Source organism: Erpetoichthys calabaricus, chromosome 3, assembly GCF_900747795.2.
Source record: "Erpetoichthys calabaricus chromosome 3, fErpCal1.3, whole genome shotgun sequence".
NCBI lineage: Eukaryota > Metazoa > Chordata > Cladistia > Polypteriformes > Polypteridae > Erpetoichthys > Erpetoichthys calabaricus.
This window is the reverse complement of record NC_041396.2, coordinates 290,406,919-290,425,256: the sequence shown is the minus strand read 5'-3', so window position 1 is coordinate 290,425,256 and position 18,338 is coordinate 290,406,919. Positions and strand designations below refer to the sequence as shown.

At 39.8% G+C, this 18,338-nt stretch overlaps 1 protein-coding gene across 4 annotated transcripts in view; it reads right to left on the bottom strand.

The window, feature by feature from the left end:
* tarbp2 (TAR (HIV) RNA binding protein 2) overlaps positions 1–18,338 on the bottom strand; it is a 45,909-nt gene that overhangs the window by 9,107 nt on the left and 18,464 nt on the right. For all 4 annotated transcript variants that reach the window (XM_028798505.2, XM_028798507.2, XM_028798509.2 and 1 more), the window contains 4 exons: positions 14,115–14,284; positions 12,687–12,789; positions 9,282–9,351; positions 7,713–7,830 (listed from right to left, as the gene is read on the bottom strand). In XM_028798505.2, the coding sequence (XP_028654338.1) occupies positions 7,713–7,830; positions 9,282–9,351; positions 12,687–12,789; positions 14,115–14,284 (461 nt within the window). The remainder of the gene's footprint in view (positions 1–7,712; positions 7,831–9,281; positions 9,352–12,686; positions 12,790–14,114; positions 14,285–18,338) is intronic.

The window sequence follows — 18,338 nt, the reverse complement described above, 5'->3', positions numbered from 1 at the left end:
ATATTTTGTGGACACCCTCAGAGACTGTAAGAGCCGGTTTATACTTCACGTGCAGAATGCGTACACGCACACATCATGGCTGCCATGCGTTCATTTGACACATCCTCAGAAATTAACGCGACGCTTGCACAAGTTGCAATACCAGCAACAAATTAGGGGCCGCAGTGTAATCAAGTCAGAATGTGAAGTCAGAGTCTTTGTTTACTGTCAACATGTGAAAACAAGCCACTTGGCAGATCCTACAGGATCGATGTTTGATGTGGTGAAGCAAAATGCTGACATACAAATGCATCAGTGGTGCTTTTATATTCAAGCATCACGTGTTCCCCATTATAATGACATGATAGATTTTAAAGGTCTCACATACCATCTTCTATGCCGTCTTTTTTTTTTTTTTTTTTGCAACTTCACAACAGCATCAGAATGTACAACAGCGTATTTGAGCCACAAAGAAAAAAAATAAGGACATGGTGAAAAGATGTATTTTGTGATTAAAGTGGAAATATCAGCTGTAATCTCAAATGTCCACTTTAACTTCATAGTTTATTTTATCATTAAAGTAGACCGTCGTAAATGTCATCTTAAAACTGACCCAGTTGTTAATTGCTATGTGCTTCTGGGGATTCCTCATAAACTGACAGCAGCAACAAGTAGCCATCGCCACACAGAACACATTAAATTTATTATATCCCAACTCTCTGCACATTTAGAATCCTTAGATTTATACTTGATATCACTTTCTGATGAAATGCATTGAAATACGTACGTTACATTTTACAGATAAATCGTTAACTTCATTGAAATAATGAATACTGTTAATAATTACACATTTAGGGGCAGCACAGTGGTGGAGTGTTAGCGCTGCTGCCTCGTACGGAGTCACGCTCCTGGTATTCCCTGCCTGGAGTTTGCATGTTTCCCAGGTGGGTTTCTACAGTGTGCTCCGATTTCTTTCCAAAGACATGCAGGTTTGGGGATTTGGTGATGCCAGAATAGCGCTGGTGTGCGAGTGTGTGCTTGTATTCACCTTGCGTTGAGCTGATGCCCTGGCCAGGGTTTGTTTCTGCCTTGTGCCCGAATGGGCGCATCCTTGAAGTGATGGATGTAATCATTAAACATCCGTCCTTTTCAGAGATATTGTGGTGAGGTGTCCGCGGAATTTAATGGATGTTTCATGCAATTAACAACACGGGGAAGCTGAACGTTTTCTCACCATGATATCATCTTGTACTGCCACCTGTTGGAATCTTCTACATTTACGTAAAGTATGTGTATAACAATAAACAGTACACTGCTTGTATAGCAGAAGCGTCCGCAGGAGCAAACATCATGATGCATGAAGTATAAACTTGGCCTAAAGGGACCTACCATCTCACTTCTCAGTATTCAAGTCTAAATTATTATCATTACCCCACCGCCTCCTTTGGTCACACTGAAGTCTTACAGGAACCCAATCCAGCTTAACGTGGTCTCTATCGGTGAATAAAAATGCTTGAAAGTTAGCCTTCATGTATTTAACTCACTCCAAATATTTCTCTTTGTGAACTTTGGATAAGGGTGGCCGATATACAGCTCTATGCACAACTGCAAGCCTCTGCAGGATCCTGCATCAAAAGGTTTTTAGGACTCTAGAGACACCAGCGGCTTCAAATGCCTGATTGCTGCTCTTTTAATAGCAATAATTTATCTGACAGAAATTTTCCTTAATAAGCCTTTATCTGACCCAATTAGTCTATGCTCTACATCTCTCACAAATCTTTTCTCAGTTCAATGGCCTCTTTCACATTTCTCAAAATTGAAACTGTTTTCATGCCTTTGCAAGACATTAAACTATTTCACACTCTTCATCTTCAGAACAATCTTTATTCCTCCCCAAATTGGACGACAGCTGTGATTTGCTTAAGAATGTGGAACAAACTCTTTAGTAGATTTCCCTTTAATGAAAATCATCTAGCAAATGAAATCTCTGTGAGCTTGATTCTAGTCGTCTATGAAGATATGAGAAATGAAACGAGCAAAAACTTTCATTGACAAACTAAAACCCAAATATTTGTATTACTGAAATTCTAGTGATGTGCCACTTGCATAATAATTTGGAACACAATGTATATGAAGAAAATAAAAGGTAAAGTACGACTTCCAGTTAGTGGAAATAGTCCCAAAGTTGATAGAAATCTATGTTTTGTACCTAATATTTGTATGCAAAATTTGGTTGACCTAAGTGAAAGCGTACTCAAGTTATCATGTTTACATACACACACACACAGACAGAGAGACAGAATTCCAAAAATTGTATTTTTGGTTTCCGGAAGTTCTAAAACTTCGAGATTCATTAAAATCTCAATATGGAAGTTTAGGACGATTACAATACTCTCCCTATACTTCATATATGAGAAAGTCAAGGAGGTCTAAAACGTTGAGATTCGTCAAAATCTTGAGGTCGAATTTTTAGACGATTACAATACTTTCCCTATACTTTGTATTCGAGAAAGTCAGGGAGGTCTAAAACATTGTGATTCATCAAAATTTCGACACTGACTCTTTGGACAATTGCAATACTTTCCCTAAACTTCATATGAAAAAGTACAAAAAAGAATATAAATTGCCTTATACACAAGAGCTAATAATGTTTAACTGTGAAAGGCAAATAAAGCATAACAATAGTTGCCAAATAATGAAAGATACAAATGAAAATGATACGGATTTCTAGAGTTATCTACTGTATATTTAGAATAGACTAATTGAATAGGTTCACAAAAGCAATTTAAACTGTTTAATATTTTATCTTAAAAAGTATTTAGTAAACATTTTAATGCATACCATAAAAATGTACATTAAGTGACTTTTAAGACAGAACTAATATGATTAGTAGATAACACAGTTCCTGGCACAGTCAAACATCTATGAGAACCAATGCTGAACAAAACTTCAAACAAAATCAAAATGTCCTTGAAGAAAATCTCAGTTTACTCATGACGCGTAGTCCAGATTTCATTTATCCAGTTGTTTGCATTTTTGCTAAAATGTTGTTAAATAAAACACTTCCAGGAAAATTCCCTCGTGAATGGCTGTGGAGTCCGTTCAAACGTGAATGAGCTTTTGAAATGAAGACTTGCCTCTCCCTTTTTTTATCAATATCAAGTGTTATGGAAAAATATATTATTTTAGGGCCTCATTGCCCAATTCTAGTCTGGCGACTTCAGCATTTTCATCTCCTGGTTTAGTTTGTAAAATCTTACTGGGCACTTCCTCTCAAACTGGGACTTTAATACATTGAAAGTGCACTAAAATCTTATGAAAAGCAAAGGCTTACTCATGGTAAATTTCTCCTTTGGAATCAATAAAGTACTACTTATCTATCTACTGATCATCATCAATATGTACCTTGCTGAATCCTCCACCCATGTCCTCGACCCACGCCCAACAAGCAGTTTGGAGTGTGAATAATCAGCTGGGGTGGGGCAAATGTTAAGATGTAAAATAAGACAGTATGTCCCACAGGCTCCATGCTCTAAGCAGCTCCACACCGTCACCTGTCTATCACTCATGATAGAGGCTTAACTGACGCAGACCACAAAATCTCAACCCAGGCAACATGGAGCAGTGCACAAGACTTTATTTCCCACAGAAGCTGTGTTTCCATGACATTTATGCACAAAACGAAAGCAACACTACTGAAAATTCGACAAAACAGAAATGCGAATTGTCTGTGTTTCATGGAGTGACTCTATACAAATAAAGTTTATTTCATCACCTGAAATGAAAAATAGCGACCAATATAAGAGGTGTTGGATCAATCATTTTAATTGTGTCTACAATCACCGTGTTTTTTTTTTAATCGGAGGTGACAAGAGCAAGTGAATACAATAAAGGAGAGCTGAACTCCATATAGAGGATAGTGGCCAGAGACCAAGTATTAGGAATTTCTTTGAAATTGACCCGTGATTTTACTGAGGAGCTGTGGGTACAAAACTTTAGGATGAGCAGCTCAACATTCATGGAATTATGCGGTGCAATAGGCCCTCTTGTGTCCCCATGGCGTAGAATACAAGAGGAAGCCAGTCCTGACTGAGAACCGCATAGCCATCGCGCTTTATAAACTGGATACCTGTGGGGAGTACAGGGCTGTTGCCAAGACTCATGTGACCTAAATGCGAAAAAAGTGTTTCCATTTCAGTTTTGCCAATTATTGCTTTGTTAAACCTAACCTTACCCCTAACCCTAACACCCAATTTTAACCCTAATTGCCTGAAAAACCACCTCAACTGAGCGTATAAACTTTTGTGCGATTTTTGAGAGTTTTTCTACAAAATTCACACATTTCCATTATCGTTTTTTTTTTTTTGTTTCACAATTTCAAAGTGTGCATTAAGGAAGCTGATGGAAACACGGCTACAGACAGGATATTAATAACAAATGTGTCACTACACAGTAAAGTAATGGGGTGGGGGATACAGCCTATTTTTCTTCTAGGCTTTTTGATAAAAATATAGCTTCTTTTTTAATTGTGTAAGTTTATAGTCTTTTGTTTAATGTTTCTTGGTGTTTGTAAGCCACAACTACAGCCTTTAAACCCAAACTTTAAGAGGCTAGAGTGCTAGAAAGTAGATTAATGATTTGCACTGGCAGTGATGAAGTGCCTTGTATCTCTTATGGTGTGTGCTTTCAATCAACATATCAAACAGATTACTTTAATTACAAATTGAGGAGACACAGTTGAAGTCGAAGGTTTTGTGTATCGACTCCACACTCTTGGAACTACATACTGCCTAATGAAGAATTCCAGGTAACATCCAAATATTAAAAAACATTGAAGGGTTTAACACAGAAAATCCCTGAAGTCTACGAAAACAGTCGTAATGCCGGGCCACCTTAAATTCCCTCACACCTCCTCATCAGAGTCATAGTTTTGCAAATGTGTCAATCAGTACAGGCAGCAAGCAGTCTGCTATCCTATCCCCCACCGACGCAGCTGAAGTCAGTTGCAAGTTCTCCCAGCTCATGTCTATGTATCTGGGCGTGAGGTGCCTTGAATTGTATTGGGTAAATAATATATCATTATTTGGAATACATACATTCCATGTGTGTTCTGTTTCTACAACGATCTGGGTAAATACAGGATGACAGGAAATGTGAGGCAAGAAATATTGAACACATAACTAAAACAGAAACTTTTTTCATGTTCAAATAAACACTTTCAAAAAAAGGTATAACAAAGCAGGTATGCTTTTATTCAAGAATATAACCAAAGAAAAAAAAATATTCAGTTTACATGTTGCTGTCAATGAGTGAAAACCAAAGCTCAAATATAAACTGACAGACTGTCTGCTTGGCTGGTGTAGAGTTAAGAGCTGCTACCACGTAAGCAAAATGTTGAGGTTTAGAGCCTGGGCTCTCCTCATTTTGAGTATTGAACTGTTATTATTATTATTATTACTATAATAAAAATATACATTTTATTTGAGTCTGTAACACCTGTAGTAAATTTTTGCTAAATGTAAAAGATATCGCTGAATGGATATACTGTAAGCAGACACACAAACACTGGTGAATCATGTCTTCTTGGTATCGTGTTGTCAATTGAATTTTTTGTTATTCAGTTTTATTCTTGAATAAAAGTACACTTGTTTCGTTATACAGTGGTGTGAAAAACTATTTGCCCCCTTCCTGATTTCTTATTCTTTTGCATGTTTGTCACACAAAATGTTTCTGATCATCAAACACATTTAACCATTAGTCAAATATAACACAAGTAAACACAAAATGCAGTTTGTAAATGGTGGTTTTTATTATTTAGGGAGAAAAAAAAATCCAAACCTACATGGCCCTGTGTGAAAAAGTAATTGCCCCCTGAACCTAATAACTGGTTGGGCCACCCTTAGCAGCAATAACTGCAATCAAGCGTTTGCGATAACTTGCAATGAGTCTTTTACAGCGCTCTGGAGGAATTTTGGCCCACTCATCTTTGCAAAATTGTTGTAATTCAGCTTTATTTGAGGGTTTTCTAGCATGAACCGCCTTTTTAAGGTCATGCCATAGCATCTCAATTGGATTCAGGTCAGGACTTTGACTAGGCCACTCCAAACTCTTCATTTTGTTTTTCTTCAGCCATTCAGAGGTGGATTTGCTGGTGTGTTTTGGGTCATTGTCCTGTTGCAGCACCCAAGATCGCTTCAGCTTGAGTTGACGAACAGATGGCAGGACATTCTCCTTCAGGATTTTTTGGTAGACAGTAGAATTCATGGTTCCATCTATCACAGCAAGCCTTCCAGGTCCTGAAGCAGCAAAACAACCCCAGACCATCACACTACCACCACCATATTTTACTGTTGGTATGATGTTCTTTTTCTGAAATGCTGTGTTCCTTTTACGCCAGATGTAACGGGACATTGGCCTTCCAAAAAGTTCAACTTTTGACTCATCAGTCCACAAGGTATTTTCCCAAAAGTCTTGGCAATCATTGAGATGTTTCTTAGCAAAATTGAGACGAGCCCTAATGTTCTTTTTGCTTAACAGTGGTTTGCGTCTTGGAAATCTGCCATGCAGGCCGTTTTTGCCCAGTCTCTTTCTTATGGTGGAGTCGTGAACACTGACCTTAATTGAGGCAAGTGAGGCCTGCAGTTCTTTAGACGTTGTCCTGGGGTCTTTTGTGACCTCTCGGATGAGTCGTCTCTGCGTTCTTGGGGTAATTTTGGTCGGCCGGCCACTCCTGGGAAGGTTCACCACTGTTCCATGTTTTTGCCATTTGTGGATAATGGCTCTCACTGTGGTTCGCTGGAGTCCCAAAGCTTTAGAAATAGCTTTATAACCTTTACCAGACTGATAGATCTCAATTACTTCTGTTCTCATTTGTTCCTGAATTTCTTTGGATCTTGGCATGATGTCTAGCTTTTGAGGTGCTTTTGGTCTACTTCTCTGTGTCAGGCAGCTCCTATTTAAGTGATTTCTTGATTGAAACAGGTGTGGCAGTAATCAGGCCTGGGGGTGGCTACGGAAATTGAACTCAGGTGTGATACACCACAGTTAGGTTATTTTTTAACAAGGGGGCAATTACTTTTTCACACAGGGCCATGTAGGTTTGGATTTTTTTTCTCCCTAAATAATAAAAGCCATCATTTAAAAACTGCATTTTGTGTTTACTTGTGTTATATTTGACTAATGGTTAAATGTGTTTGATGATCAGAAACATTTTGTGTGACAAACATGCAAAAGAATAAGAAATCAGGAAGGGGGCAAATAGTTTTTCACACCACTGTACCTTTGTGAAAGTGGTTGTTTTACATTCCAGTAACCACCAGAATGAATTTAATTGAAAGGAATTTAAGGTGACTTTTTTCGTAGGCTTCAGGGATTCGAGTGTTAAAACATTTTAAAGCTCCCAAGCCATCTAACGGAGACCTTGATGTTTTCCATTTTTATGAAGTTAAATGTAAAGATGGCGTAAGAATAAAAGTTAATCTGAACAACAGTACAGTGACTAGTCCAACTCCAGTGGCTGCCAGTAAAATACTAAGACACCACACATATAGAAGAGGGGTTAGGATTTCAACAAAACAACAAGAAATCCACCCAGAGGTATGAAAAGCTCTCAATACACACAATAAATATCCTGCTCAGTGATTTATTCCCTTTGTAGACATGTAATCAGAGAGGACACAGATGTGAGAGTAGATATCAGCAATCGAAATGCACCACAGGGCTACTGTACATACCAATCTCAACAAATCGCTCCACACGGCAGGTCATAGTGAACTCCTTCCGGTGTGCAGGTCCCGACTCTTGAGTAACAGTGTACTCCGGCAAGCGCCATCCTTTCTGCACCACCAGTTCCTAGTGTGTGAACATGAGGGCAAGAGGAGATGGGTTAAATTTAAAAAAAAAAAAAAAAGATCTTCAAAGTTACAGTGATCCCCCACCTATCGCGGAAGTTACGTTCCAGACTCATCAGCAATAGGTGAAAATCCGTGATATAGAAAGACCATAAAAACAAACATTTTTTTAATAGTTTAAGCCTTAAAATACCCCTCCCACACGCTTTAAATCCATGTAAACTTATTAATACACACTTTGTAAACAGATATGATATGTGGATGTCGGGCTAAGGATATGAGTAGCATCTCTCTATTATAAAACATTTTAATGTCACGCAAGACAAGGCAGTGAGACAGAAGGCCAGCTGCTGTACAGGCTTTTAAATGATCGACGCGTAGACAGACAAGCAGAACAGGCATCTTGGCAGAAGCAGCACAAAGCCAGTAGCTGATCCGTCCACTTCTGCTTAGCGTGTGTTCAGCTCCCCACCTTCACAACACGAGTGGGAGAGACGCGAAGTGGCAGAAGCATAGCGTTCCTTTCAGGGTTGATTGGGTGGGATGAGTGAAGCGATCGAGACCAGATCATCTCGGAGAGACACTTTGACGACATGCAAGACTAGACATTACAACCTTAGGGAGCAAAACCCGTGAGACGGTGACTTTTGCACGTCACGCCCTACTTACAAACAATTTAAAACAAGTTCACGGACATCTGACCTCGCAGTTGTTGGACTGCTTTTGGCAGACAAATTTCAGGAGCTCCGAGCTCTTAAAACAACGACAAGCAGAACACGCAGCTTGCCAGCAGCAGCTGAAGCAAGCCAGCAGATGATCCTCACACAACCCCACCGCCGTCCCCCCCCCCCATCCTCCTCCTCCTTCAGAACGCTAGCGGCAGAGACGCAAAGTGGCAAAAGGTCAGCTGCTATACAGGCTTTTGACGCAAAGCGCGATAAGCACAACACACAGCTGAACAGCAGCTGAACCGATCGAATCTCTTTAGCGTGTGTTCAGACCCCCCCCCCCCCCCTTCACAAGGCGAGCAGCGTTATAAGTCCCACGAGAATGAGGTGTAACCACGCCCGGGGCAGGAAATAAAGGACAAATACTGTTTTTACAAAAGTTTTAAAGTAAAAATGAAAATAATGCATATGTAACAACTCCCATGAAAATAATCTCTTTAAATTGTTTATCTGGTAACCCAAACCCGGGGGTGGGCGAACAAAGTGAGCAGGGGGCAGAGCCCCCTTTTAATAATAATAATATCAATAAATCCCCGATGTAGCGGGGGGCACGATAGCTGAACCACGATATAGCGGGGGATCACTATATACCATATTCATTTGGGCTAAGCTGGCTGGAATAATAACTTGTCAACTAAATTCACTGATCTTTGCTAAATGTTTTCCCTCTCCATTTGGAAACTTCACTCACTTTTAAAAGGCATGAGATCCAAACATACTCTACCTGCAGTGCTCCCACTGGATTGCATTCAGCTTGCTGAGCAGAGCTGGAAATTTTTGCCTCTAACGGTGAGCTATAAAAAAAGGAAACAAAAAAATTAAAAAATGCATAAGAGAATGCAAATGTCATTATCTTAAGAAAAATCCAGAACTCTAACACCTAGAAGCAGGTGAAATAGACACACACAAAAAAAATAATTATATACACACACAGTAGAACCCCAATTATCCATGCCCCGATTTCCTGAGGTTCCACATTATCTGAGGAGAACCTATAAGTGTATTACACTACTTTTCTTACCTTATATATAAACGTCTACGAGTAGAAGATTGCCTGTCTGCCCAGCCTGGAAGTGCGAGGCTACAGCATGAAGCTCAAAGAGCTGGCAAGTCGGCCCCAAGTTAACATGTCAGAAGACGAAAGAAGTACGAGGCTACATGTCGCCAAAGTGAAACCGCCAACAAAAGACAAACTCACTTAGTCACTAATACACAAGCGAGGCGTGCACATCGGCAAAACGAAACCTCCAAGGAGAGAGAAACTCATTTAGCCACTGACAGACAAGAGAGGCAAGCACAACCATAAAATGAAACCGCCAACTCTGCATTTCAATTTTTTTCCCCTGACGATTTCAATAGTTTCTAGGAGCCTGGGCTTTTTACAGCTCAGGCTTACACAGCTAGTAATTAATAAAAGCTTAAAAGTGAATACTATAAATACTATACTAACCTCAAGTGTACCGAGCAAGCAGTCGAGGAGCTGGTGATTATGGGAATGTGGGCGTCTCTCACTAACCCCTACCCAACTGCACCCCTCAGCTATTGTGGGTGTGTTGCCAAACCTGATCATGTGTACATGCTGTACTATTTCATTTACTTAGGATTCTTGATTTTATACATTTCAAAGCACTGTGGTGAACTGCCACTGGGAATTGCAAACACGCGTTCCCTGGCTCAGAGGTCAGCATTTTGCAGTGTGAGCAAAACAGAGAGCTCCATCTGTCAGCTGCACAGAACCTGTCTCTCTGACCACTGTGAACACTTTCCTGGTGATGTCAGCTGATATTTCTCTGTGTCAGTCCCCACCTTCTCTGCACAGCATCAACACTACACTCCAGCCATCCACAGTGCAAATACCACCCATATCAGCAACTGAACTTCTACGGACTCGAACCACGAAGCATCTCAGTTCGAAGATTTGTGCTGTGGTGAACTGTGACCTGTGTTCTCTGGCTCAGAGGTCAGCGCTTTGAGGCATGAGCTAAATGGAGAGCTCCATCCGTCAGCCGCACAGATCCTATCTCTGACCACTGTGAGCACTTCCCTGGTGATCTCTCTCGGGGTCGGCCTCCATCTTCTCTGTGCAGCATCGCCACTACACTCCAGCCACTAATGGTATAAAAAAAACCCTTATCGCCAATTGAATTGCTGGGGACTATGACCACAAAGCATCTCAGTTTGAATATCTGTGCTGTGGTGAATGGAAAACCTGCGTTCTCAGGCTCAAAAGTCAGCACTCTGTGGCATGAGCTAAATGGAGAGCTCAATCCGTGTGCTGCGCAGAGCCTGTCTCTCCGACTACTGTAACCATGTCCCTGCTGACGTCTGCTGATCTCTTTCTGTGTCAGCCCATTCCTTCCCTGTGCAGCATTGCCACTACAGCGGCTATGCGTTTTATTGGAGTTTTCAGCTCTCTGAGGTAGCATTGGTCCACATTACCTCAGATAATCGGGGTTCTACTGTGTATTTAAATATATATGTGTATATATATATATATATATATATATATATATATATATATATATATATATATATATTATATGCATAAATACATATACAAACACATTTGGAAACACTCAGAAATATTCATGACATGAACTGAAGTTCATATTATCTATCTATTTCTCTACATACATTAAAAATCTGTCTGTCTATCTGTTTTTCACGAGAGAACTACTTAACAGATTTTCTCTCATCGCGCTAACAATTATAGTTTGCTTGCAGGAGCGATATATTCGCACTAATCTGAGACAGAGGCTGCGGGTCGAGGGGAGGGGGAAGCGTGACATCAGGAGTGGGGAGCCGGGCAGGGCCCTCCTTACTGTCCTGTTTCACTACTATGTGGGCGGTGCCAAAGAGGACGGCTAGTTTTCTATAAAGTTACCAATAAATTGACTTATAAACATAGCCAAGACATTAATAATATTGCTAATGGCTGATTTTTAATTTATTACTCACATCTGAGTGCTCACTTAGAACTAGAGTGTTGTACCGTGCTAGCCATTGTGGATGCAATGAGAAGTCAAGCAAGTCCTGATTTGCCTTGAAGGCTTGCATATTGTAATCTTTTTAGTTAGCCAATAAAAGGTGTCATTTTGCTTGACTTCTCATCACATATGACTGCAAAGCCCCATTTTCAGAAGCCATTCCTTCACTGTCCTCATGGTAAACTCCTTTAGTTCATCCTTAATCATGCTTACATGCTAATTGGTAGCAAAGCCTTTGTCACTGCATTAGCACCACTGAAATCTGTTATTCTCTTCAGTAATGTAAGTGATTTGTCTTTCCTTGAGTTACAAGGTAATGGCATTCCTAAAGTTCAGTTCTGAGCTCAAAAATGGCTGAAACGAGACAGCTTTTTCAAGGAGCATGTCAGTCTATTGCTTTTTTTGTAAATGAAGATTATTTCAAGTGACAGACTGCCATGCAACTGAAGACAAAACAACCTGTTTTGTGCGGGACAGAGGGTATAGACCCCCCCTTTTTTAAACTTAAAGGAATACTCCACCCAAACAGTATTTTCTTATATATTACTTACCCCATAATAGTCTATAGAAATGGTCAAGAAATATTTTTAATATCATGTTTTCATGAAGAACAGAGACGGAAAAGTTTCTGATTGTAAAGACATCTATAATAACCAATGCTAGACAACAGCAAACACTATAAATAACATCCATGAAAACATCTCACGTTACTCATGTCGCATAATCCACATGTCAAATGCTCACAATGTGCAAAACATGTGCATTTTATTACAATATTGTTAAATAAACAAACTTCTGGAAAAAGATTGCATGAATGACAATGGAACAAGCTCAAACATAACTGAGCATTTGCTGTTCTGCATTGTTGGTTACATATGCACCTATAAAATAAAGAGTATTCCATTAACTGAAGACTTCAAATTGGGCCCGTTTGGAGGAGTGTATGCACTGCGTTTGCAGTGGAGTGTGTTACCCTCTGCCTTCTATCCAATGCTGCCAGAATAGGATCCATCAAGCCATGCTCCTGAACTGGATTCAATGGGGTTGTAAATTGAAATTTTGGAATGTTGACAAACACACACAAGCAAGCAAGCACTACTACTACATAGGTAAAAAGAGTGGAAGAAGATATTGATACTCGCCTTATTCCATCCACTGGACCATCCATCATATTGCCCCCTTTCAGCAGCTTAAGAACCGCTTCTGCTGCTTTGTGTTTAGCAGCCTTCTTGCTGGGCCCCTGCCCTGTGTCAGGATGAAAAAAGAGCCATTAATATGCACCTAAAATTTCTAGATTGTCAAGATGCATTTCCAAACTAACAAAACTGGGAAAGCCGTAGCAAAATCTTTGACACTCCTTCAACTTCCATTCAATACAACATTTCTATATTGTCCGATATATTTATTTTTTTCTGTTCTACTTATTCATCACAGGATATACGAACAATGAACGTTAAGAAATTTGACAAATGAGAGGACACCATCCATGTCTATCAGACTCATTTGTGTAGCTAATAACTAACACCAAGGGACTTCTTAAAGGTTGGCAGCATTTCTCCTTCAACAACATGTCTCAGTAGTTTGTTCTAGATTCCCACAAATCTTTGAGTAAAGAAGTACTTTTTGGCTTCGTTAAGAACATACACTATTGTCTGTCGATTTTAATTACAATGTAAATGCCAAATTTCCCCCTGGGGACAAATACGAGGGGTTACCCAAAAATAACCAGAATCTGTACCTGGCGCGCAATCTCGACTTAGTTGCGAATTTCACTGCTAGATGTAGCACACTTACAGTATTCTGTGGCAGTCTGCTGAGTGGCGCTGCTCTGTATTGTTCATACGGCATTCAGTGTCAGTTTTTCTTGGTGCTTATTAAACGTGTTCAGCAATTTTTGTGATGGGTGATCGTAAAGAACAGTGAGTCTGCGTTAAATTTTGTTTTCTCTTCGGGAAACTGTAGTGTTGCTTGAAACTGCTTTTAAAGAGGAAGCTGTAAGTAAAACACAGGTCTACGAGTGGTCTTCACGTTTCAAAACGAGGGGAAATGTCACTTGAAGACCAAGCCAAGATCTGGCTGACCTTCCACAATTAAGAATGAAGAAAATCTTGAAAAAGTTCGCAATGCAATTTACGAAGATCGTCGTACTATTATCAAAGAGATTTCTGAATTGACTTGTGTGTTTTGGAGTTCTTGCCACCTTCCCTACTTGCCTGATCTTTTCTCTGTGCGACATTTTCTTGTTCCCACAAATGAAAAATGAACTTGAAGGAAAGCGTTTTTGTACCGCCGAAAAAAGTCAAAGAAAAATTGCCGCAGGCCTTGGACAACATTGCTCTTCAGCAATTCCAAAAATGTTTCCACCAGTGGGAAAACCGTTGGGACAAGTGCATTCATTCACATGGAGAGTACTTTGAAGGAGAATAAAGTTTCAGTAAGTAAAAATTATTAAAACATTTTTTTTTCCCAATTCCGGTTATTTTTGGGTACCCCATCGTAAAGTTCTGTCTATCTAAACATGCCAGATGACAGAGCTGCCTAAGCATTAACAGTATCCCAATAGTGCAAACCTGTACAGCTGATATCCCCGACAGTCACTCTGAAAGTGAAGTTGGGCTGATGTGCTTGTCCCTCAGCCTTCAACAGATCATACACCGGTGTCTTGCCTATCCGCGTTCCATACTCTTGTAGTAAGCTGATGGGGGTCTTGCCAGGGTTCAGAGCCAGCATTTGATCAATACTGAAATGAAAAAAAAGAGACACCACATCTGAAACAAACTGCTGTTTTGCAGGAAAGGCAAATCTGATTAAGAGCAGATGAGTAGCTGCTGATCTGGCTGTAATTTACTTGGGATAAGAAAAAATGAAGACTATCTCAAGGTGCACTTTTTTTTTGTATCCTTGCAGACACTAACTACTGGACTCAAAATTAAAAATATGTGAGGTGCAAACATTTCTGAACGTAGAGTAGGCTTAATTTTAACAAATGCTTGCTAAAAGTCATGTGAACCAGTGACTTGTAGATTACAATCTGTGAATTGCATTGATGGGTCATATGATCAAATATGTCTAACCTTTCTAAGCAGACTAGGATACGTGCACAGATCATGTGACCACACTGAGGTCTCTGTACTAAAAGCTTTTATCATCCACACTAATCACTGGAACTAAGCAGCCTTTAATCTCTACTAAATCTGCAGCACTAATCATTTTGTATCCCGATTTACAGCATCACCACCAACCCCCCCACAGACATACCAACAATCTGATACTTGACTAGCAGCTTTCACATTGGTCCACCTTTGTCAGCTACTTGCACAATGGTCATTTAACTTAATGGAACCATGGGCACTATACTATGCTCAGTTCAATTAGACAGACATATAAACACATAAATCCAGTCACTTTTGTTTAATGTTACTTTTCTTCAGATTTAATAAACACCCTCCAGTTTTACAGAATTGTGCTGCCTACCTGTAGACAATACTGATAGCCTTCTGAGATTTCCTTTAACTATCACCCTTAGCATTGATCAATTTATTTACATACAAACAAGTTTATGCAGCTCCATTCCACATTGAACACCACTGCAAGATACTTTACAGGCACAATGGAGTCATTTTCAAATTATTACACCTTGTGCAATAACAAGTCATGCCACTCCCATGAGTCTCGGCAAGTAGCAAAGTGGGGAACTGGCAGTCTTATGGTTTACAGTCCAACATCATACAGCCATTACAAGTAACATTCCACAATGCAATATAAAGCTCAGGAACAAGAATGGGTTTGTTACATGGGGTGGCACAGAGTTCACTTCTGTCAATGTGGGGTTTGCATGGGTTTTCTTTGGTTATTTTCATCTTCCTGCTAAATCCTTAAGCCAGCTATGTCAGGTTATTTTCAACATCTACAGTGTATTATCGGCGTGCGCATGTGTGTGTGTGAATGCAGGTGTACCCTGTGATTTGACTAGAATCTACCATATTTTTCGCACCATAAGACTCACTTTTTTTTCCCCAAAACACTGGAAATGTCTGTGCGTCTTATGGAGAGAATATTGCGTCACAGACCATGATGTGTATTACCTGACAAAAGTCGACATCCAGGGGTAGAGGGCGGCTCACTGTTACGTTACAGGCATTCCCTCTGTGCTTGGAGGAATGTTAGACTCATTGACTCGGCATCTAATCCTTGCGTGAGTTGCGAAATGTAAACAAATGTAAACAAAGGCAAGATGGCATCGACATCTCACGAGGGAGCAAAGCGAGTGCAGAAAACAAATGTTTTGTGCATTATCACTGAGTCGGACTTTTGTTGAGAGTGATCAGGAGATTGAACAAGAGAGTGAGGAACTGGCATCAGCTGATCGGGACACCAGCCGATGCCGCCCCAGCTGAGCGCATTCGTGCAGCCAATACACCTATGGCAAGGTTCATGTGGGAGGAATACCTAGATAATGATCCGTAGGAGCCAAACTGGCTACCGGACTTCACAAGACAGTATGGCTTGCTGTTGGACTCGACAGATTACCAGCCGCTGGACTATTTCAGGTTGTTCTTTCCTGAAGCTGCTTTTCAGCTACTGTCAGACGAGACAAACAGGTATGCAGAGCAATTTTTTAAATTGAGGGCTGTGCTTGCACCGCATTCTCATGTTTCAAACTGGAAACCTGCAACAAAACACGAGATGAAGGGCTTTGTGGCATTACAAATATAGATGGGACTAGACTGGCGATATAACTTCAGGGAGCATTGGTCCAAAAGTGCGTGATGATAGGTACGTGCTCCTGCAAAGTGATTGTGAGCAACTGAGCTTCATAAATTCTGACACTAGCGATGAGGAGTTCTTGGGGTTTCCATCAAACTAGAAGAGTGCTTGAACCATAAAGTCTCTCCTTATTTGTTAATGACAGTGATGATGTTTCTTAATACCACTGTTGAATTTACATGGTTGAAATATTATTCTGCTATATTTTATTAAACACATTAGTACACCATTTGGTTCAGAATATTTTTTTTCTTGTTTTCCTCCTCTAAACCTAGGTGCGTCTAATGGTCAGGTGCGTCTTATGGAGCAAAAAATATGGTAATCAAGTGTAGATTCTTGCCTTGCACCCAGTGCTTCTGCCATCGGCCTCACCTCAGCTCCATGCAACTTTACAAAGGACTAAGCGGGTCCAGAAGATAGTTGGATGGATGGACATTTGTTAAATAATTTGACTAGGGTTGCCAATTTAGTCACAAATTAATGTTCAAATATTCAGATTAAACACAAGTATAAATATGAACAGAGTCAAACACACAGTACTAGTTAAAAGCCTGGAAGCACTGAGAAATTTTCAGGTTTTTGATAGAAATTGATATCTGTATTTTTAAATCAAGATACCATTAAATTGATATAAAAATGCAGCCAAGATTAACTAGTGTTGCTACTGTCTCTTGCTGCTTGAAATGACTGATTGCAACATATTGTTCACAACTGTATTTATCAATAGCACCTGATGACCCCGACTCTCTTGGTTCACTGACCCCCAATGTCTTACTTGTGTTTCTGAATGGATGAGTAATAATTTTCTTAAACTAAATAAGGAGAAAACAGAAACCTTAGTGATTGGCAAAAATGGATATAATGAGGGTATTAGAAATAAACTTGATCCATTAGGATTAAAAGTCAAGAGGGAGGTAAAGAATTTAGGGGTAATTATTAACTCTGACCTGAATTTTAAATCACATTTTAATCAGATTACCAGGATAGCATTTTTTTCACTTAAGAAATATAACAAAAGTTAGACCTTTTATAACATTGCAAGATGCCGAGAAATGAGTTCACTCTTTTGTTTTTTAGTCGACTAGATTACTGTAACGCACTCCTCTCAGGACCACCCAAAAAAGACATCAATCGATTGCAACGAGTGCAGAATGCAGCTGCTAGAATCTTAACTAGGAAAAGAAAATCCAAGCACATCACACCAGTTCTGATGTCACTACACTGGTTACCTGTGTCATTTAGAATTGACTTTAAAATACTGCTTATGGTTTTTCAAAGCCTTCAATAATCTGCTTCATTTTATATTTCAAAATGTCTCACACCTTACACTCCACATCATAACCTTAGATCTTCAAATGAGGGTCTGCTTAGAATTCCAAGAGCTAAACTTAAAAGAAGTGGTGAGGCGGCCTTCTGGTGTTATGCACCTAAAATCTGGAATAGCTGGCTGATAGAAATTTGCCAGGCTAATACGGTGGAGCACTTTAAAACACTGCTAAAAACTCATTACTTTAACATGGCTTTCTCAGAGCTTCATTTTAGTGTAACCCTGATATTCTGTATATGCATTTAATTATCGTCTTTATCAGGGCTCTGCAATCCGTACTCACCCCTATTATCTCTACTGTTCTTTTTCCAGTATTCTGTGGTGGCGATTTGCACCCTCACCATTTGATTTGGGCACCATGCAGTCCTTACATTGACGAATTGAAAGCCAGATGTCCACATGACCATCATCATCAAGTTCTGAAAACCATGAGGACTGATTGAGATCATTGGTGTTAGGTAGAATGCCCAGTGTGGGCTGGGTGGTCTCATGGCCTCAGAACCTCTGCAGATTTTGTTTTTTTCTCCAGCCCTCTGGAGGTTTTTTTTTTTTCTGTCCTCACTGGCCATCAGACCATAATTTATTCTTTGTTACTTAGTATTGTCTAATCTTATTTTTGTATTTTTTCTTTTTTCTTTCTTCATCTTGTAAAGTACTTTGAGCTACATCATTTGTATAAAAACGTGCTATAGAAATTTAT